Raw genomic sequence first — 20859 nt, forward strand, 5'->3', positions numbered from 1 at the left:
AATGCATCACTGCATTCCAAGACTCTGTCTGTTGCTGCCCCTCTGGGGCTACTTCTTAACCTTTATACCTCCCTTTTTTTCCCCCTTTTCTTTTCTTTCCTCACTTCAATCTTCGGATGCTGTCTTTTTACGAGGCCATGCCTTCTTTTTCTTTTTTTTTTTTTTTCCCTACTCACAGTGATCTACTTTTATAGACTGATCTGCAAGCGATACGGCCATGTGCGACCCGGACAGGCGAATAGAGGATGACATAAGGGGCTGTTCTCAAGGTTCTATTGTTTTTAATTACTCGTGTCAAAATTTGTTTAAACGGCCGTCTGCATTCTGGAGTGAATAGTGTGTTTGGGTTCAGTTGTATTCATCTGTTTTTTGTCTGCTTTTTGGTGATGGGGATATTGATCTATCCCCCATTCTTTTCATTTTTATTTTTTCTCTCTATTCTTTCTTTTCGCGCTCCGCCTGGGTTTATACTTCCTTCTTATGACTCGACATTTCTTCGTCTTTGGTTAACATCATTGAGTGATCTGTAATCAGAGGTATCCGGGCCCAGGGGAAGGCCTGAAGTTTCTTGCTTGCTTGTGCTCATTGTGGATAGCTATCAATGAATTGGAACGCAATACATCATGATATAACAAATAACAAGTCTATGATACGCTACGAAGAGCTTACAGCAAATGCACATATGAAAGCCCACAGACCTCAAGCTCATAATTTTCAACACCTAACTAACGCCTCTCATCTACTCCAATAATGCAAAATGCTTTTGTTTTTGGCTCTCTCTCATTCCCTCCAATTTTGATCTATGTACAGTACAAGGGAAAACAATTATTTTGAAGTTGTGGGTGGGTATCTGCTTATCACGTGCTGATCTAAGGAACTCATCGCCAGGTTTCCTTAAGTTAGTAGTGTGGATGTTTTGATTTCCCGACTTATCACGATGGTTTCGTCGGAAGCCTCTAGTAAGAGGCGGGCATGGACATGCAGATGATGAGAATAGCAGGGTCCACGTGGCCTGTTACACCGTCTCTGCACGTCATGTCATATCTCTGAGTGTAGATAAGATAGACACGGAATGAGTCTAGTATCGCCCAGGAGGAGAGGAGTGTAGTAGGTGGTGGGCGTGCATGTTCTGGGAACCGGCCATGTAGGTAGGTGATAAGGAGATGATGGATGTGAGGAACAAGACACGACCTTTTGAAACTTGTGTCTGTCTTCTGCCGGCTATAGGAGAGCTCTGCGAGGTATATATATGGTAAATATAAACTGACAGAGCTCATTGGGAGTTTCTCATATTGTCGCCAAATCACATCTTCCGGAAAGTGTTACCCGAGGCGCTTCGGCGCTCCTTAGCCTTGAAGCTAGTGTTGTTGGTGGGAGCAGTGGGAGCAGGGGGCCTATTCTGCTGCTGTCGGGACTTGCCCGCAGGCTGGAAGGTGACTTCTCTCTCACCGACAACACCTCTGCGACGGGTGGGTTTCTGGCGAGACTGCATGTTCTGGGCGCGCGAAGCGAACGAACGATCGCGAGTAGCGCCGACGCCGGATGAAGAAGTGACCTCCATACGGGGTTGGCGGCCGTTGGTGCGCTTGTAGGAGGCCGTGGAGATCTTCCCGGAGGATGCTGGTTTGGTGAATCTTTCGGGCTCGCTTTCGGACTCGGAGTCGTCGGAGCTGGAGCCTGGAACTTCGTCAATCGCTTCTTGCTCGGCGGCCGTGAGGCCGCGCTCTTTTCTCGAGGGCTGGTCAACGGATGTGCTGGGGTTGAGGAGCCTGAATTCGTGGGAATTCTCGTCGATGGCGAAGTCTTCGTCTTCGAACAGTTTGGCGAAACGGCTGTCACCCAGGAGGTTCTTGCCGGGCTCTTCGGTGGGTGCTGCTTCTGCTGCGGCTGGTGCAGGGGCGTCGACCATGTCATCATCTCCTCCCTTTTGTAGAACACGCTGGGCTCTGCGACGCTCGTTCTTCTCTTCCAGAGTGAGTAGCTTCTCGGCCAGTTTCTTGTTGACCTTGACGGCGGCCTTCTTCTTGCCGCGGATACGGCTCTCACGCTCCTTGTCGATCTTCTCCTTAACACGCTTGGCACGCTCTTCTTCCCAGATGTATGGGTTGGTGATGAGGCGGGCTTCTTCGTATAGCTGCTGCGCCACAAAGTAACCGTGCATGTAGGGGCGGAGGAGGCTGGTCCGGCCGATCAGGTGGTCCAGGTTCAGGGTCTTCAGCTGAGGAACCGTCAAGAACTTGAAGTTATCGTAAACAGCGCCAGTTTGGCCGCTGCTGAAAGCGTTCGGATCGTTGGGATCTTCAGCCATCTCCTCAACGAGGTTGTCCAGGAACGAACACCATCTGGGAGCGGGACCCAGTTGCGGGATGAAGAACGAATGCTGTTGGCGGCCTTCGTTAGCAGTCAAGAGCATACCGCTATCCTTGCACCACGCGACCGAGTTGATGTCGACGGCTGGTTCGACGGAAGTCCAGGGCTTTCCATCACGGGGGTCCCAGATCTTGATAATCTTCTTATCTGCGGACATAATCTTCGGGTCCAGGGTCTGTTCGCGGGTGTGTGTTGATGGCTGCAGGAACTTCAACGTGTGGATAGGGAAGCCGTATCCCTGGTCCTTCTTGAGTAGTGGTACGGGGGAACGAAGATCGTAGAGGTGAATGAGACCGTTCGAAGAACCGGTTCCGAGGGTTAGGCCCGAACGGTGGAATTCCAAGGCCGTGATCTCGTGCCGGGGCTCATCAGGGCCAGACTGTGTAGGTGGCAGCAAGATTCCGGCTCTTCCCTTTGCTCTGGGATCCCAAAGCTCCACCGTACCCAATGTAGTACCGAACGCAAGAAGGTTGTGGCTTTCCTCAGCAATCGCACCGGTGTTGACCGCGCCGGTGTTGATACCACCCTGTAAGGAACCACCGCCGCTAGAAGTGAAATCGTCTCCACCAACATCGACTTCAAAACTGCGCATGTACCGACCCAGTTCCAGGTTCAGACGGAAAACCTCTCCCATGCCATCCGAGTTTACACCGACCGAGGGAACCAAGGCTTCGGTTGATTGCCGATCATACACCAAGTCACGGCCGTATCTGGGAAGTCTCGTAGTGTAATGGCAACCTTGCGGAGTGTGAAATTCGAGAGATCGGTCGGACTGCAGGTGAAGAGATTTGGAGTAATCAGAGGACAACAGAAGGAAAGTCGTGTTCAGAGCCACCGTATGACGAGCCCATGAGAGGGAGAGTTGTGGTAGATAGTGCGTATGGATCTGGGGCTTGTATGTTCCTGCGCGACAGAACAGTCAATAATACGAAAATAAAGGTATAGATATAGATGGAACGTTACCTGTGCTCATGACCCATTCGCCATCTTCACTGACACGGACGCATTGACTCGCTTCTTCGAATTCGAAGTCCTGAAGTAGTTCGATGCGGTTCGCATACTCCGGATCATTTTTCAAGCTGCGCTTTCTCCGACGCGCAAGCCACTCCGGCAGAGGGCGCGCAGTGTTGGAGCCGGAGATGGTATAGACGGGGACATCCGACTGGTTGGAGAGCTTCATGGCTATGGGCTGAGGAGGAAATGACCAGCTTGAAGCGCAAAAGCAGAACCAAAGGGAACAGAAAGGCGATACGAAAAAAAGTTCGCCGATAGCGATAGCTGGGTCCACGTGACGCTGCGGGTGTCGATCATGCATGATTGGCTCTCGCGGGCCGAAGCAACCTCCGTTGGGTCTCGATGGCATCGCATCTTCTGCCTTTCTTCGCCTACCTCGCCTCGCCCTGCTGCCATTCGGTCGTTTATCAGAGCCTGGAGCATATCGCTGGGACTATGGCGTCCCTAGCTTGATACCTTAAATGCACCTCATTCCTCCCGGTATTCCTTAAAACCCGCGAGCTTTCCCCCCTTCTCCCCCCAAAACAGCGATGGCATCTCCGAGCCTATCTATCTACTGACACCTGTTGCATTACCTCAAAGTCTCCAAATAGTACTATGGGCGGCTTATTGAGGCATGATTCTTTTCGCGCGTCTTTCTGGAAATGAATCCTCTTTCAGCTGTACTATCTTTCCTGGCTAGAAATACAGAACAGCCGGTGTCTCCTTGGGGACTATAACTAAATCATGGACTTTCCCGGAGGATCCATCACCAACATACGCGCCATTGTAGGTCCCACTACCCTCCCAAGCAGAACACCGTTAAAGCCTCTAACTTAGCATCTCAGGATGGATTCTCCCATATTTACTGGAGAATTTACACCGATGATCCTGGCGAGTCGCCAACTAATGGCTACGCCATCCTTAAGCATCTCAGCCGTCTCAAGGACCTGGAGCTCCAACTAAGAGACCGAAATTGCTTGGTTTCAAGCTACCCCAGACGACTTTGCTTATGGGTCTTTTCTGCTACTCCTGGCTTTGAAAGCCTGTCTCCGCTATCTCCGAATAATGGCAAAGACGACTCAGGTCGCCTCGCCATTGGCTCGGCTACTCTGAAAGGTATGCATGCGCTCAATAGATGGGCGTCTCAACCCTATATACTAGCGTTGTTTCCTAATCACATATTGCAGTCTCTTCTTCTGGCAATGTTTCTTCGTTGGAATTGGTCAAGAATCTCTCGACAGAAACACAAAATGCGCCGGGGGCCGCGGGATCACAGAGACCGAATGCCATTACACCTTTCGCTACCATTTACGCATCATTCATTTCGGCCGTCAGTGGGGCAGTTAGCCTCCAACTAATCCGGCAACGCAACGCGATTCCCCTCGGTTCACGTACTCTCTTTACCGTTGTTGAAAAAGATGGCTGCGACAACTCTCACGTAACTGAAAACGACGTTGTTTTGGCACCATCCTTGACTACGCTTCAGGTTCAGCTGACATCTGCTGGGAAACTAACAGTAGCTCTACAGACTGTATCGCAGGCTGGCCTGACGCGGTTACTCATACCGGAAGATGACCCTGCGGGCATACACGACACCCCACCGGGCACTGACCTCTGGCTATCTCCAAGTGGGTCGATTGCCAGACTTGTCGCCGCTAATCCGTCCCGACTGAATGCAGCATCCCCGTATCCGTCTAACGTTGGAGGTCCAGGGAATGAGAAGTCCAGTCCAGCAACTCGCAAACAGTGGAAGGTCAACGTACTCTGGTGGCTTTCCAATTTTGGTCTTCCTGTGGATGGCATCGATGACGAAGCCTGGGTTGAAGTTGAAGTTTGGGAGCCATTTTACTCTAGACTCGCGGGGGAAGTTTGGCGGCCCAATGATGAAGGTGCCTCCGTGCTTCCCCTAAAGCGGATCCTTTGGCCAGCTATTTACTGCTTCAGAAGGACGAAATCAGCATCTTCAGAGTTCTATGGTGAAATGGAAGGTGTCTCATCTATTGCTGGTGATCCTCTAGATTTCGCAGAGAAATGGCGTGTAACAGAGAAACTTAGCTTTGCCGAGGCGAGCCCTAAGCCTCCGTCTGTCCATCAAGAACCGCCAACTAGGGATCAGGACGCATCATCACCCGATCTACTTAACCTGCCCGAAGGGATCGAAAGCCTTTCTCGAGCGTCGCAGTATCCTGATCTTCAAACCGCTAGTCTTGTATACCCAACGCCACCTGATGGGGCCACCGCAACAGGACTGAATCCCATGGTCACGTCCGATACCTTCGCGGAAGAAATCGAACAGAACTCGAATTTTATGCAACAGGATAGGCAGAATCATCATCGTCAACTCAGTAAAGAGCGAATAGGAACGGATGTTATAAGTTTTGGCCCGTCGGCAGGGCTTGTGGTTGGTTCGGGCCTATACGATACGAACGACGACGATGATCTGTTCGGAGAAATTAATGAAAAAGACTTTGGGGCTAAAGGAATAACCGATGCTGATTTCAGTTTCTTTGACGACCCAGACTTCGACCGTGGAGGTGTTGGTGAGCAGGCTGAGCCAGTCCAAGAATTGTCCGGGTTCATGGATACAGATGAGCCCGAGATCCAACCAACTGTGGACAGCCAGGCTTCACCTGAGCACACACCAGCCATGAATATCGCAAGTGCTCAATTGAGTCCTGTGGTCGAAACAGCAGACCTGCAGCACGAAAAGACGCCCCAGGAGGCCAAGGCACCTGTATTCACGCCTCAGGAGGACAAGCCACGAACAATAAGTCCTCCGTTGAGCCCAGTGGAGGTCAAGAAGATTCTCTTCCCGGAATCAGTACCTGAAAGCCCACGTCTTGCCAAGAAAGGGCAGGGGCCAGGTTACTACAGTGCAGTTGCTTTCAAGCAAAACATGTCCCTCTGGGACCAGAAATACGGCGCAGATGGGAAGTTTGGGTTCAATATTCGCGGGATTGAAAGAAAGAAGGGGCCAGATACCGTCACAAGCGATATCCCAACTGTTGGGCTTCCACGCCACAGCGGAAAGGTGAAAAGCGGCACGTCAAAGGATCCAGACAGTTACGGATCTCCCTATAGTGAGGAGATGCAAGATTCATCGTCGGATTCAGACATGAGCAGCAGTGCAAGCGCCGACAGTGATGAGAGTGCCTCTGAAAGTGGCCTCTCACCTGCCACGTTTTCCACCAGAAAAAGGAAACGTACTCGCTCCAATTCGGGAACTTCGTTGGCTTTGTCCCAGGATAAGACAATTATTCGGACTGACCAGGAAACGTCGGCCCAGAGACCGGAGGACTCGGTTTTTCTAGGAAATTTTCTGTCTACCTTTTCTGACTGGTCAATGGCGGGCTATTTTTCCGTGGCACAGAACCAGGTCTCGCCACTGCTTATTCGCAAGGACATACAGGTTCAAATTGCCCAGTTACTGGTTGACCAAGTGACGCAATCATCCCTACACCATAGAATAGATGGAACCCTAGGTCTGCTTGATTATGCTGATCAGGGGTGCTCTCCCGAGACTTTCCGAGGTGATGCAGCCTTTATGAGTGGAATGGAGCGACTGGACCTGAACAGTTTTGTTTCGCTGCAAGATTCCAATGCGCTTTCGCCTTCGTCATCCAACGGTTCCAACTCGCGTCAGTCCGCTCAACGTAGAGAGACTGGAAAGGGCACCATAGTCAAAATACCTCCGCCGCACTTGCGCGTGCGCCGGGGGAAAGATTTCTTGGAGACACTACCTCCGGCGATATCCTTTTGGGAAACTTTCGGGTTGGAGCCTGCGCATGGGCAAAAGGACATTCTCGCCTATTGTATCCATCCTCATTTTGCTGCTGGAGCAGCCGACACATTCTTAGAGCGGCTTGGGCTGGTCTACTCAGGCTGCAATCTTGGCGAGCATTGTCGAGGCGAAAGTTCCAATGTCTTCGACCGTGGACTGGGCTCCTGGAACACCAGTCCATCGGCAGACTCACGTTATTCCGAGGCCATACAGTCACTCAAGTCTATTTGTGGAGTGCTTGGTAAGTCATATCCGATGGTGTTCAATCTGGTTACTAACGTAGATAGGATCTGCGTTTTTGAGTACTCCGCCAAGCAAGGATAGCAACATTGTAGTTTACATAGTGAATCCTTTTACTCACGCCGCAGCATTGGTGGATATCTGCGCTGCATTCTGGTCTCTTTTCCAGCAATACGTCGCGGAAGCTGACAAGCAACAGACACGACAGCTGAATGAGCTTGTTCTTCAGATAATTCCCCTGGATTTTGTCACTTCGGCTGAATCTCTCGTTGTTCCTCCCCAGGCAGAATATCTGAACCTGGCCCTTGAGGTGTACAGTCGATGTCCGCCTAAGTCGTCTGAGGTGGGCCCGGTGAATTGCGCACCGCCGGTGTTGCTTGCAGAGCCTATTCCTAGATCTATTGGCTTCAAGCTGTCATCGGAGGGCTCGTCGCCCCTCCAGGAAGGCAAGCATCTTCATATTGCTTGTTCCCGAAGTCTGGATCAACGTTGGTTAAGTGTGGCTTGGTCTGATAATTTTGGGGCACTTCAGCGGAACATGTCTTATTGCCTTCGCTATCGTAATTCTGTTGCAGCTCGACCTCTCCCGGAGGTACGGGGTGAAATCTGGAAGGCAACAAGGGATATCATGGATACGATTCAGACACGATGGAAGATCATCATTGTCAGCACTGACCCTGTGGACCAGGATGAGGTTGACAGTAAGTGCACGCCCCATCTTTTGTTGGTTCGAGGCTAACAGATGAAAAGCGTGGACAAACTTTGCCGATCAGTACGGCAAGGCCAGGTCCACAACGCTGGATCTCGCGATCTTGGGCGCGAACATTCCTTCTGACCTGCATCTTGAGCCGCCTTATCTTCCCATTCCCTTGAGCATGTTCAATCAACAGCCGTCTTCTACACCTGTTGCCACACCGAACCTCGGCGGCGGTGTTTCTTCTCCGGACCAATTCGGTACGGCGCCCACACCCCCGGGTGGCTGGGGTGGACCCGCAAGTGCATCCACTCCAACGGATGCGCTCCCGGAAGTTGAATCCGAGTCCCTCCTTACGGATATCTACGATGAGACATGGGGTGTGGTGTTGTCGCATCGTCTCAACAGCTCCCCGCATCAGACGGAGTATCGCCCTGCACTGGCAAGCGGGTACCTTCTTCGCAGGAAGGGCTCTACTGATGGAGATGGCCTGTATACTATGAGTGTCAATATACTCTTCGCACGGCGTTCCCCGTCCTCCTATGATGCTCTCCTACGGGAGATTCTGGGTATGTATCGCGATTTGGCAACTCTGGCAAGGGCCAGGGGGACGCGCACTGTGCAGCAGGGCACATTACCGTGGCATGTGGCCACGGCAATCAATGCCCAAAGTCTTCTCAGCTATGCATTGTGATCTTTTTTTCTTTATTGTTGGCATTATACCATGTTTGCGGGTCGAGCGATCATGTGGCGTTTAGGGGAACACGGCTGGCTTCTTACTTCATGTGTTCTGCCCGACTTCTCTTCACTTTTGTATATAGTTTGTTTTTTTCAGGCAGAATAGGTTATACCACTATGTAGGTTTGTTTTGGATTTGGACTGGGCGGAACTGTTGAGTATGGGTTTGGAATAGAGGCCAGGGCATGCATCTTTTATTGTGGTGGCGATATCTAGCAATGTAATACCACATGGCAAAACGCTATAATTTTGGGATTGATTGATGTTGTGTCAATTCATCTGTACGATCTCTCAGGTTTTGCGATTGTTGCATCCTGAATAGCCCCCCATCCCAAGTATATATTTTACGGTTGGGGGTACAGGTGTGATCATGATAATCGCACATTCAATCTAGGTCATGCCATTGAACCGAGCACATGCGTGCATACTACCAACATGATAGTAATCGATGGCACGCACATGCAAATCTAAATAGCCTAATAACCCATATGTTCAATACTAGGCTATCAGAGTTCCTATTCATTGTGAACGTAAACCCTGACATGTGGGTCTAGTATAGTCTTACAGAACCAGACCCATTCAGACATATGGATGTGTATGAAGATGATGCATTAGTTGTTGCTAGAGTGCTATATAATTGCCTCCACAATATTCAACAATAACATACAATACTATGCGTCTTCAAACATTTAGTCCTTTATCGAGCCCATTGTACAATGCTCTTGGAATGTCATTCAAGGAATATATAGGCAAATATAATCATCGTTTTCAACAAGAATCCGATATGGTGTAGTGGCTAACATCGCCGTCTCTCACACGGCAGCCGGGGGTTCGATTCCCCCTATCGGAGCTCAATCATTTCTTTTTTGTTTTTACCCCTTCTTTCCCGTGTATACCAATTCATTGCCCACCTCATATCAGCCAACCACGGGCACCAGAAAGGACCAATATTCTATCCCATGTCTGTCATGTCCTCAATATCACCATTGACATTCCCGACCCACGTATGACTAACCTGCAAGGTCCCCAACGACCAAGTACCTTGCAATCCAACAATCCAACTTCCCGCATAGCAATCACATGACCTCTTATCTATCTAATCAACTCCCCGATAACCACCCAAACTGTAAATCCCATCCATATCAAAAAAAATTTCAGGACGCAGACCAGCACCACCATCATTTTCCCTGTCCACAAATATACAAATAACCCTACTTCACATATAAACTCCACAAGGAAATACTCTTAATCAAATCTGTACCCACGCACTCCACCAATTCCTCCCAACACCCCTCAAAAACCAACTACAACCAAAACACCACCCACCTCCGACCCCGCCTTCCGCACGCAAAAATGACCACTCAACCCCCCCAGACAGCAACCCAGTACCTCGACCTCGGCATAACCCTCGCGATCAACGCCTGGCCGGCCTTAACCCTTGCTGTGCAATCCAACTGGGGCGGCCCAACCTCCTCCGACAAGCGCGACTGGCTCTGCGGCGCCATCTCCGAAATGATACAGGAGCGTCCAGAGACCGACGCCGAGGATCTCGAGGATGTGCTTATCCAAGTGATGAATGATGAGTTTGACGTCGTGGTGGATGATGAGAGCGCGGGCATGGTTGCCGTGCAGATTATGGAGATGAAGGGGCAGACGGAGAAGGGAGAGTTCGGGGCGATTCAGGAGATGTGGGAGAAGTGGCAGAGTAAGAAGGGGGCTTCGGAAATCGCGGGGTTCCAGAGAGGTGAGGATCAGGATGATGACGACGATGATAGCGAGGATGAGGACGGGGATATGGAGATGGATGATGCGCCTGCGCCGGCGTTGGTGAGGGCGCCGAGGGAGAAGGTTGAGCCCGAGGTTGATGAGGATGGGTTTACGACTGTTGTTTCGAAGAAGAGGAGGTAATCTTCTTTCCTTTCTAAGGTATTGATTGTTTTGTTTGGTATTGTTAAAAGTTGTTTGTTGGTGCTGGTGCTGGTTGATTCCCCATAGAATAGACGCCTTGTTCATGTATTCTGGCTGTTTGCCTATGCTACAGCTGTGTGATTCATGCGCGCAGTGAATCCCTTTGACTATCCAAATACTGAAAGATAGTAGAATGCGTGAGATGACAGCAATGAAAATTTTATTGCGAAACCAACAAGCAAGGGAATGCAAAATCTATAGGAAAGGAGCAAAATAGAATAAAACGGAACATCAAGATTCATCATCATCAGCAACAACCAAACCAGGCTGCTATTGGGATATCATCACCGAGCCTTTTCCCGCCCATTCTTCCCGGTCGACAGTCGTAGCTCGTTAGATCTCGCCACCGACCACCGTAGGGACTGCTATTTATAATGAAAAGACATTCACACTTTACGCCTGCGCCTGCGCCACCTCTTCGGCAGAGATGAGCTTGGTAATCATACCAATGGCAACGGTTTGACCCTGGTTTTGTGTATGTTAGCATTGTTCAATAATGGCACTTTGGAAATGACTGCTTACCTGATCACGCAGAGTAAACCGACCCATCTGGTTGTAGTCCTCAAAGCGCTCGACACAAACGGCACCAGCAGTGCTCGTCACCTCGAGACGAGCGATGATGGTCTGACCCTTGCTAGCGAAAGGAGGGGGGCGCTTGCTCCGACGTCCAGTGCCGGGCTCGCACTTGTGCAGAAGTGCTGCAACAGTAACTTCTTCGACAGCAGAGTGCACGTGCATCACGCAGTTGTAACCAGCCGTGAGAATGCTCTTCAGGTCAAGAATCCTGATCTTGGCCTCGAAAGTCTTGACACAGTTCACCAGACGCTTGGGGGAGCAGAGCACGAATCCGGGCAAGATATCTTCTTCTTCCACACCACGGAGACGAAGACGGACCTGGTCACCGCAGGTAGCGGTGGGGATTTCGTCTTCAGTCTCACCATAGAGAGCGGCAATTTCGACCTTGGTGCGGTTGGGCATCATGATGCAGCTGCCGTTCTTCTTAAGCACACCAGACTCAATGCGACCCTCGACCATGGTACCCATGTCACGGTACTTGGCACTGATGGGCATCATGAAAGGTGCGTTGATCTTACGCTCGGGCACCTTCATCTCCGACAGGAACTCCAAAAGGGAGGGACCGCCATACCAGGGAGCAAGGTCCGTGGGGACGCGGTCCTTGATACCCGTGGTCCTCTGGGCAGAGATGGGCATGAAGAAGAGATCGCTCTTCTTGTAACCGAGGTTCTCCAAGTACTTGCCCACCTTGACGGTACACTCGTCGAAACGAGCCTTGCTCCACTCAACGGTAGGGTCGTCCATCTTGTTGACAGCGACGATAAGGGTCTTCACACCGGTGTTTCTTGCAAGCAGGGCGTGCTCACGAGTCTGACCACCCTTCTCGAAACCGGTTTCGTATTCACCCTTACGCGCGGAGATGACAAGGACACCAACATCGGCCTGGGAAGCACCACCGATCATGTGGTGAACATAAGACTTGTGACCAGGAGCATCCAGGATGGAGAAATGTCTCGTGATGGTGCTGCCGTCGGCTCCCTTGACGGGGAGCTGGAAGTGAGCACGACCAACCTCAACAGTCTTACCCTTGGCACGTTCCTCGTTGGTCAAATCCAAGGCCCAAGAGAGGTACCAGGTCTCACGACCAGCCTCCTTGGCATCTCTCTTGTACTTCTCCAAAGTACGCTCGTCCACCATGCCGGTCACGTAAAGGATGGATCCACCCAAAGTAGACTTTCCGGCATCGACGTGACCGATGAAGACAATGTTGACGTGCTCCTTCTTCTCACCGTAGATTTCCTTCAAAGTAGCCTCATCGACATCGGCTTGTTGCTCCATGGCGACGGCGTCGGCGTTACGAGCAGCCTTGGCAGCCTCGCCGCGAGCAGGGCTGGATCTTCCGGGGCTGGAGCGACCCGAGGGGGTAGGGGACGACTTGCCGCTGGCGGCAGCCTTCGCGTCGGCCTTCTTCTCAGTCTTCTCGATGGCCTTGGAAGCCGTCACCTTAGCGGCCGCCTCAACAGCGGCAGCACCCTTGGTATCTCCAGGCGTAGCGGCACCGGAGGTCGAAGAAGGCGTGCTCGAGGTGGGAGCGGGGGAGGGGGTGCCGATGGAAAGAACCTTGGTCTTGGGAGCGGCGGGGGAGTTGCTGGCGCCGCCAATAGACAGGACCTTGGCCTTGGGGGGAGCAGCGTTGCTTGCGGCAGGCTTCGGGGCGGGCTGAGCGGGCTGGGCGGCAGCGGGGGCGGCAGCTTGACGGGGCTGCTGTTGCTGCTGCTGGTAACCACCGTATTGCTGGTTGTAGATCTGGTTGTTGTTAAAGCCACCAGGTTGCTGAGCGTAGGCGCCGTATTGGGCATAGGCCTGCTGCTGCTGGTCATAAGGGTATCCACCGTAAGCCTGCTGGCCGTACTGGCCATATTGCGGGAAACCGCCGCCGTAGGGCTGGTAGGCCTGTCCAGGGACGAAGGAAGCAGCGCCGGGGGTGAAAGTGGCAGCACCAGGGTGGAAAGAAGGAGCCTGAGGCTGAGGGCGGCCTTGTGCGTTGGGGTTCAGACGGACGCCCTCAGTCTGTCTGGAGAGCTCATCCTCCCAGGAATCGGGGGTCTGGTCGGCCATGGTGTATGTGGGGAAGACGCTAAGAGAACGACAACAAGACAAACACCAAGCAAAGTCCCTGGTATATAGAAAAGGGACTGGTCTAAAAGAAGAATAAGGAGAAGGTGGGGGGGAGGGAGGTAGAAGAAGAAGAAGAGGAAGCGAACAATGAAAGGCAGAGCAACGCAGCGGCAAGTGAGGGGCGTTTTTCTTTGCGGAGGCTCATTTTCTCTTGTCCGCCTTTGAGTTGAATTTGCACCCGCTGACTCAGCTGCGCCTCCCCACCCCCGCGGCTGTGGCGTCTGGCGCGTCAGAAAAGACCAGCACGTGTTGAGTTTTGCATTGTTTGTCTCGTGCTGTCCCTCCGCTGCGAAGAATGACTCCAACAATGACCTCGCGGGTCTTGAACGGGTCGTGTTTGTGAGAGGAGTGTGGAAGGTCTGTTCAATTCCGCCCTTTTCTATCTATATGTTGGAATCCCCGTTGCTGGTGGCAGCCACAGTGGGTGGCCCGTTATCGATAAGCTCTGCAAACCGCCTCAGGGGCGCTACAGATCACTACTATTACTAGATCCCACCAGCAGTCAACAATCCCCATCCTGCTGGGTACACTTCCCTCGGCAGATTCACCCAAGAGAGAAAGAGTGAGGGAAGCCTGACTTTTGAGCACAATGGATGCTTTTCTCACGAGGGTATGTTTCGTGCTTATAGCCCCATTTGTAAGGTCAAGAGCCTAATCGTGCATTAGCTCACGCAGCAGGCGATGAACTATGCCATTCGGTAAGGATCAGCTCCTCTCTTTTACTACACCATCCATTATAGCATTGGCTAACTCCATAGCTAGCTCAGGCATAGCGATCACTGCCAAATATGCCATCAGTCAATCGTCTCGCTTACTCAAAGTAAGTGCAAACTTGGTCTGCTTTTACCGAACTGCGCAGAAGCCCATAGCTGACCACATGTACCTTCACTCCATTAGAATGTTGACGATGGTGAAGAGAGGGAAGAGCTACTTACGCTTCAGCACCGACTGGAAAGCAAGATACAGGTCATTTCGCCCGCCATTGACATGATTGAACTCATGTAAGTGAAGCCAGTGAGGGGGTGACACTGATAACACCTGGAATTTAACACCTTCTAGTGCTGCAAGAGGTAATACATCACTAGAGTCAGCTGTGTTCCTCACAAAATCTCTTCGCTGGGATATCCAGTCCCTCGGACAGCGGCTAGCAAAGACTGCTGCATCCGAAGAACTGTACCTCAGAGGGGCAAACCCCCAAAGAGACCGTTCCCAACACAAGGCAGAGATCAAGCTTATCATCAAGGACATCAAAAGACTCCTTGTTCGTATCGAGGATGCCGTGCCGCTTATGAACTTGGCTATCACGACGTCGGGTGCTAAGCTATCAACAAACCTCCCATCGAGTGTGTCTCCATCCCGACTGCTACAGGCAAGCACCTTCCTGACTGCTGGCGATACGCAATACTCTATGTATCCATCTCAAGCGGTCCAGATTGGCCCTACATTCACTCTGTCTATGTACATGCTCTTTTCCAGTCACCTTCGGCCGCATGATGAAGAAGGTATCCGCGAGGCAACCTGGAAGGAAGTTATGCACAAGGCGCGTTTGAAGCTCCGCAGGGTACCTATGGACCTAGCCGCAATCCCCCAGTCTGAGACACCGCATTTGAGGCTTCCTGCCGAGGCAAGAATTGACGAATTTGCCTATCAAGTGTTAATCATCGAAGATCTGGATGATGGCAGAGTCCATACATTCGACGAAAGTGAGCCGCAACCCCACAGCTACGAAGGTGTCAGCACGGCAGGTTTACGCGAAATTCTTCCAATCCACGAAATCTCCAAGATCTTCTATGCAGATACCGGCAAGATCCTAAATATCAACACTGAAGGAGAGACTAACAACCCCGTTCTCCTCCTGAAGAGAGATATCAACGCCATACCACCCCGACGTATGGTTGAACGCGACGAGACAGTGTCTGGCCTCGCTCCCGGGGATCACCCAGAAGATGATGAGGGAGAGGAGGAAATTGACGAGATCCAAGCCCAGCTAGATGCCCAACTCAACGAGGCAAATGCCCACCCCGGACAACCTAGTTTCCACAGAAGCGCCATCCCAGAGGAATGGCGACTCCCCAAAGATCTAGATCCCGAGTGGATTGCATTCGAAGTGTACAACGAAGAAGAGTCATCCGACTCGGAATCAGAAGCAGAAGAGGACCACACCTCACCATCTAGAGCGGGCTCCATCGATCCCGAAAGGATGGCGAAGCTTTCTCTCCACGACAACACAACCACGCCATCGCGCCGCAGCACCCCCTCTTCATCCCAGCGCATATCCACAGCCACCGTCTCAAATCCCCACTTCAACAACATCCGCACATCTCTATCCCTCCTGGAGACCCTCCTCCGCCTCACCTCCCTCCAACAATTCCAGCAACAATCACACCTATCCATTAGTGACGAGCTTCTCAACTTCTTCCTCGAGGAATCATCAACCACCGGCGCCGGAGGCGACGAACAACACCGCCAACGGCTCCGCGCTGACGCAAGACGCAGAGTTGGCTGGGATCCGTATGATGAGAGCCCCGTCAAACGAAGAGGCGAGGACTACCAGTACGCATGGACGTCAGAGGGTACTCCGCTCAGATTCTCGCGCGAGACGAGCGAAATGCCCTACTCGCCTGGTGATAGCAGGACTAGAGGATTCCATCTAAGGTCCCGAGAGAATACTCCCGAGACACCGTTACGGTACGGGCGCTCCGCCTCTGTGCAGTCGTCGGATCTTAAGTCCCGTGGCGCTCGGCGCGGACCGTCATCGGCTGTTCTTGCTAGTGAGAGGTCGAGGGGAGGGTCTCCTCTTTCTAGGAAGTCCACACCGGGTCCTGTTGTGGAAGGGGATGATGCTGAGGCTGATGGTCCTTCGGAAGAGTAGGTGTTGGACCACACTATCGATATCACTATCACTATCAAGCAAATGACGAACGTTACGACTACGATGCCGATGCGATACAAAGGGTTTGTACATGGGATAAATACGAATACTCCTTGTGAATAGACTTGCATATCAATAGATTCCACGTTCTGCAATCTAGCTCCAAAACAGGACTATCTTTCAGAAGCGCAGATACCATATACTAATCGAGAAAAGGGGAAGGTAGGTGTGGTTGGTACTGTCAAGGGAGGGGAAAAAGGACAACAAAGCGAAGACAACACAGCACGCAACTGCTAATACCAAAGGCGTATCGCGTAGGGGGGTGGGAATAGAGAAACGAACGACTTGAACGAATAAAAGAAGAGTAAGGTGGCAATCCCAACGCCTGAAGATATCAAACAAACGACACCGCAACTCCTCGCAACGCGATTAATTCAAGTAGGATATGTAAGGCAGAACGGGGAATCCTTTCTCTCTCTCTCAGACCAGCCAGTGGTCAGTCAATAGTTTGGAGAATCTCTAGCAACTATACGACGCAGTCAATACTTATGCTTCACACCAAGCAATCTTCCCAGCCTAGTCATCATTTACTCCCAGTCGTCATCGCTTTCCTCGTCCTTGGCCTTTTCCTTGGGACTGGCAGGAGTGCGGCTGGTCGCACCGCTGACGAGGTCGTAGCTGGATTCGCTGTCGGGCTGGGACTGTTGGTCGTTGGACCGGCGGGGTTCTGTGGGCTTCAGGGTATCCTTCTCGGTAGCAGTGGCAGTAGGGGTGGCAGAGGTGGCCTTGGTGGTTGAGGTAGATTGCTGGACTTGAGGCGTAGAGGGAGAGTCGGTGTCGTCGTCGGAATCATCATCCCACTTGACTTCTTCCTCATCGACGTTGACATCTATGGGACAAGTTAGAGAAGAGCCATAGCATATATGGGGAAGGGGGAGAAAAGGAAATGAACATACCCTTAAGAAGCTCCTTCCGCTTCTGCTCCTCAGTCTCAATAACCAAACGCAAGAAATAGTACCGGCACCAGAAGACCGCGTATTCCACCTTCTCGGGAACAAGCTTCTCCATGGCGGAGCGCAGCTCCGGATACTTCTCCAAGTCGGCGGCAATAGCATCCGTCTTATCGTCCACATTGAAGGACTGCTTGAAAGCAGGCCACTCATCACTCACGGGGTCCTTCGAAAAACTCTCCAAATTCGAATGGATGACATGAAGCTGCGCCTCGAACCGCGTAGCATGGATAACGCGCTTCCCATCTGCATCCTTACTTTCAAACAGTAGCTTATCCGACGACGACTCCGTAGACGGCGGCACAATGCTAACTGCATCCTTCAATTTCTGTCCAATATTCATCCCAAAGCGCAGGATAGCTTCGTCGGCTGCTTCCTCTGCCTTTTCGATCTCCTTAAGTCGGCGGGCGGCCTCAGCCTTGAACCGCGAGAGGAACCCCTCATTACTGTTATCCGAGCTGGCAGAAGGTCCAGCCTTCTCCTTCTCTTCGGCCTCATTCTTGGGCGTAGATGACGATGTTTCCGTCTCCTGTTCAGTTGTTGTACTGCTGCCAGCGCCGATGATATTATTGTTGAAAGCTGTGCTCAGGGACAACCCCCGCGTGCGCCCGACGATGCTACTCTTCAGATCCGAGAACCCCTTGGCGGCTTCTTCGCTGGCGGCGGCGTACTCCTGGCGAGCGCCTTCGTAATAGCTTTCGCCTTGTTTGCGGACATTGTCCCAGAGCCCGCCGATGCGTGCACCCCAGGGACTCGCGGAGAAAGCGCGGAAGGTTTCCTGCAGTTCGGCGTTAAGGTCGACATTGGGGCGGTCTGAGTTGGTGGCGGGTGCATCGGAGGGGTTGTTATTGTTGTTGCTGTTGTTTTCTTTCTTGGCGGAATCGTTGGAGGAGAAGATCTCCTCTTGGATGTGGTCATAGGCTACATCCATGACTGCGGAAGGTGGACAGAATCAGAGAGGGATATCAGATGAAGTTGGAGGGCATATCGTGGATTGGAATGAGGGATGCGGAGGATGTTCTGGTCGGTCAACTGGGCGGTTTCGTTCCCGGGGCTACGACGGCCCGACCGCCTGCTCACTGTCACTCCCCACGTGCTGAGGAGTTACTACGGGCTTCAAACACTGTGAGCGAGGGATATCGTATATTGTTACGTACTATATATGATCTAGTCTCATAGGGTATATTGATGCCGTGTCTCATTAGTGTCGTGATAAATCGGGCTGTCCCATCGTGTAGAGTCTACGAGTCTGGTAAACTGTAGGGCTCTCCAACGCTATCTTGGCTATCCATCAAGAAGGCCGGAAGGGGCACGCTTTCCATCACACTCGATGTAAGGATCTGGCTCCGGCTCAGGATTCCACGAGGACCGGAATTTTCCTCCTTATTCTTCTTGTGGTGTCGGTCTGCTGGCTGTGAAGACTCCACTTGTACCACGTCCCTTCGCGCAAGGGGCTCAGGGGGAATGAACTCCTTCGCTCGGGTGCCGTTTCCTTGGCGTGTGATAGGTGAAGATTCCGGGACCATCTCCATTGGGGCCTTGTCGGAACTTTGTCCCTGAGTCTGGCTAAATGCTGGTATGCAAGGTTTGGACATTGCACGACTGTCCGTTCTAGGAGATGACGGTAGGGGTGACATGGTCCGGAGTGCTTGCTGGTCATTTGGCTCTTCTGGAAACAGCTCAGCCAACTTCTGGGAGCTTAACGTCGGGATTGTACCAAGGGGAAATTGGGTAGCTGGCTGCAGTCTTTGGTAATATATCGATGCTTCGGAGGTTGGGTTTGGTTCCGGAAGCGGCGGCTCTGCTTCAAGGTCTAGTTCGGATGGTATCATGGGCGGAAGGTCTTGGTCTTGCGAACCGTCTTTCGAGCGATCAAAATCAAGGTCATCAGTTGCATCGGGGTCCCCTTCGACGGGCTCTGGGCTTTTGGGAGAAGCAGGAGCGTCGGGTAAATCGTTTTCAAGGTCGCCATAGTCGCTCTCTGCATCTGTCTCGTAAATTACTGNTCTCTGTGAGTTCACCGCTCCTCCTTTGGAATCTCGAAGCCTAGGACTGCTATTCAGACGAGCTGGTTTCGTCGGCGTNTCTGCTTGATCGACCGATGTTTGATGGGCTGTACCATGTCGATGGGAAACCCGCGATTCTAGAAATCCGGATTCCGGCAGTATATCGTTAGGAAACAACAGCATCGGCTCTGAATCTTGGAAAGGTTCTTCTTTAATATGATGCAACGCAGGTGATTCTTCCTTGATACGTCGATCGGCAGTGCCGGCAGCCACATGCTTTTGTGGAGAATGAGTAGCGCCACGGAACTGAGAAGATGTAATGATTGCAATACCAGGGCTCTCGGGAGATTGTGACGAAGGTATCTCGCGTTTAAAGCGTTTCTTTGGCGTCACTGGAGCTTCGGACACTCCCCGGTTATTCGTAGCTTCCGCTATTACCGTCGCACCTGCTTCATCCTTGATTTCCTGTGCCTTGCGCCCGTTTAATCTGGACTGACGGTCATCCTGTTGTTGGTAACTCTCAGGATTTCGAGAGTGCGTCTGCTGGATATCCTGTCCATCGTTCTTCTTAGGAGTAATGTAAGTATAGTCCAGCTTCACGTCATCGTCTGGTTCGATCTTCAGATAACGCCGCACGTAGTCCATTTGAGTGAGGGTCTTATGTCCTTTCGCCTTGTCCTTGTCTTTTTTGCTGATATTGCTGCCCTCGCCGGCTTTTCTGCGCTTCTGTTTCATGTCGCCGCCACCTTGGGAGCTCCTCTTTTTCGGCTTGGGGGCGGCATTCTTTGCACCTCGTTCGAACTTGACACCACGAATGTCAGCCAGCTTCGGCTTCAAATGTGATGGCGGTTGATAATCGGCGTCATTTTCGGAGTCATCATCAATCTCAATCACCTCAGGATCTGCCCGTCCCCTGCTGCGGGATTTGCTGTCGATGTAGTCGAGATCATCGTCATCACCATCAGACCCTGTATCCTGGGACTTCGGCGTGACAAAGTCAATCTGCGTAAGTGTCGGCTGATCCTGCAGACCGGGAAAAGAGCTTCTCTTCCATGATCTCGACGTCGATGCAGAGGACGCTGAGGGCTCTGCCCTGGCTAATGCTGCTTTGGCCGCGTTGGTCTCTGTTGCCGGACGTACTCTAGGAGGCTTGTCTGGTGTCTGAAATTGTCCTTGACTAGTGATAGTGCCGGTTATACCCGTACTCTCCCCTTGTCTCATCGCAACTCTGAATCGTCAGTGTCGTAGGTGAGTCTGCGGAGAGCCATAGGCGTTGCACGAGTCGATGGCCTCGGACGCAGCTCGTGGCCGATTAGATCAATGCGGACCGCGTAAATGGATTGATTCCTCAGTCAGCCAGATCGCGTCACGCGTCGAGCCCGCCATCTCCTGGTCCGTGCGTTCAGGCAACAAGGCAGCAACATAGCTGTTGCTCATACTCCGCCATGTTACTTTCTGTTTTATACTTCACACGCAATGTCTGGCGCGCT

General features: G+C 51.9%; 7 protein-coding genes and 1 non-coding gene across 8 annotated transcripts; 4 read left to right on the forward strand and 4 right to left on the reverse strand.

The window, feature by feature from the left end:
• Window positions 1-956: 956 nt before the first annotated feature.
• On the reverse strand, window positions 957-3685 carry An11g04470 (uncharacterized protein; the record flags this gene model as incomplete). The annotated part of the gene is made up of 3 exons (XM_001394403.3): window positions 957-1234; window positions 1327-3273; window positions 3334-3685. The coding sequence occupies 3 exons, from the start codon at window positions 3683-3685 to the stop codon at window positions 957-959; spliced, it is 2577 nt and encodes an 858-aa protein (XP_001394440.3).
• Window positions 3686-4110: 425 nt separating this feature from the next.
• On the forward strand, window positions 4111-8977 carry An11g04480 (uncharacterized protein; the record flags this gene model as incomplete). The annotated part of the gene is made up of 6 exons (XM_059750222.1): window positions 4111-4156; window positions 4192-4482; window positions 4554-7388; window positions 7435-8088; window positions 8138-8650; window positions 8943-8977. 6 exons carry the CDS (start codon window positions 4111-4113, stop codon window positions 8975-8977), a joined length of 4374 nt encoding a protein of 1457 aa, XP_059604300.1.
• Window positions 8978-9597: 620 nt separating this feature from the next.
• tRNA-Glu (CTC) lies at window positions 9598-9669 on the forward strand. Its single transcript has one exon. It is a non-coding gene; the product is annotated as a tRNA-Glu (tRNA).
• A 503-nt stretch (window positions 9670-10172) lies between these two features.
• Window positions 10173-10884, forward strand: An11g04500 (uncharacterized protein; the record flags this gene model as incomplete). Its single annotated transcript, XM_001394405.3, has 2 exons — window positions 10173-10723; window positions 10815-10884. The coding sequence occupies 2 exons, from the start codon at window positions 10173-10175 to the stop codon at window positions 10882-10884; spliced, it is 621 nt and encodes a 206-aa protein (XP_001394442.3).
• Window positions 10885-11180: 296 nt separating this feature from the next.
• Window positions 11181-13421, reverse strand: An11g04510 (uncharacterized protein; the record flags this gene model as incomplete). Its single annotated transcript, XM_001394406.3, has 2 exons — window positions 11181-11252; window positions 11310-13421. 2 exons carry the CDS (start codon window positions 13419-13421, stop codon window positions 11181-11183), a joined length of 2184 nt encoding a protein of 727 aa, XP_001394443.1.
• A 649-nt stretch (window positions 13422-14070) lies between these two features.
• On the forward strand, window positions 14071-16353 carry An11g04520 (uncharacterized protein; the record flags this gene model as incomplete). Its single annotated transcript, XM_001394407.1, has 5 exons — window positions 14071-14091; window positions 14148-14179; window positions 14244-14301; window positions 14379-14482; window positions 14541-16353. 5 exons carry the CDS (start codon window positions 14071-14073, stop codon window positions 16351-16353), a joined length of 2028 nt encoding a protein of 675 aa, XP_001394444.1.
• A 587-nt stretch (window positions 16354-16940) lies between these two features.
• On the reverse strand, window positions 16941-18294 carry An11g04530 (uncharacterized protein; the record flags this gene model as incomplete). The annotated part of the gene is made up of 2 exons (XM_001394408.1): window positions 16941-17242; window positions 17310-18294. 2 exons carry the CDS (start codon window positions 18292-18294, stop codon window positions 16941-16943), a joined length of 1287 nt encoding a protein of 428 aa, XP_001394445.1.
• Window positions 18295-18604: 310 nt separating this feature from the next.
• On the reverse strand, window positions 18605-20816 carry An11g04540 (uncharacterized protein; the record flags this gene model as incomplete). Its single annotated transcript, XM_001394409.3, is given in 2 exon segments — window positions 18605-20597; window positions 20809-20816. Coding segments are annotated over 2 exon segments (2001 nt in total).
• Between the last annotated feature and the right edge of the window lie 43 nt (window positions 20817-20859).

The sequence above is a fragment of the Aspergillus niger genome (genome assembly GCF_000002855.4).
Source record: "Aspergillus niger supercontig An11".
NCBI classification, from domain to species: domain Eukaryota; kingdom Fungi; phylum Ascomycota; class Eurotiomycetes; order Eurotiales; family Aspergillaceae; genus Aspergillus; species Aspergillus niger.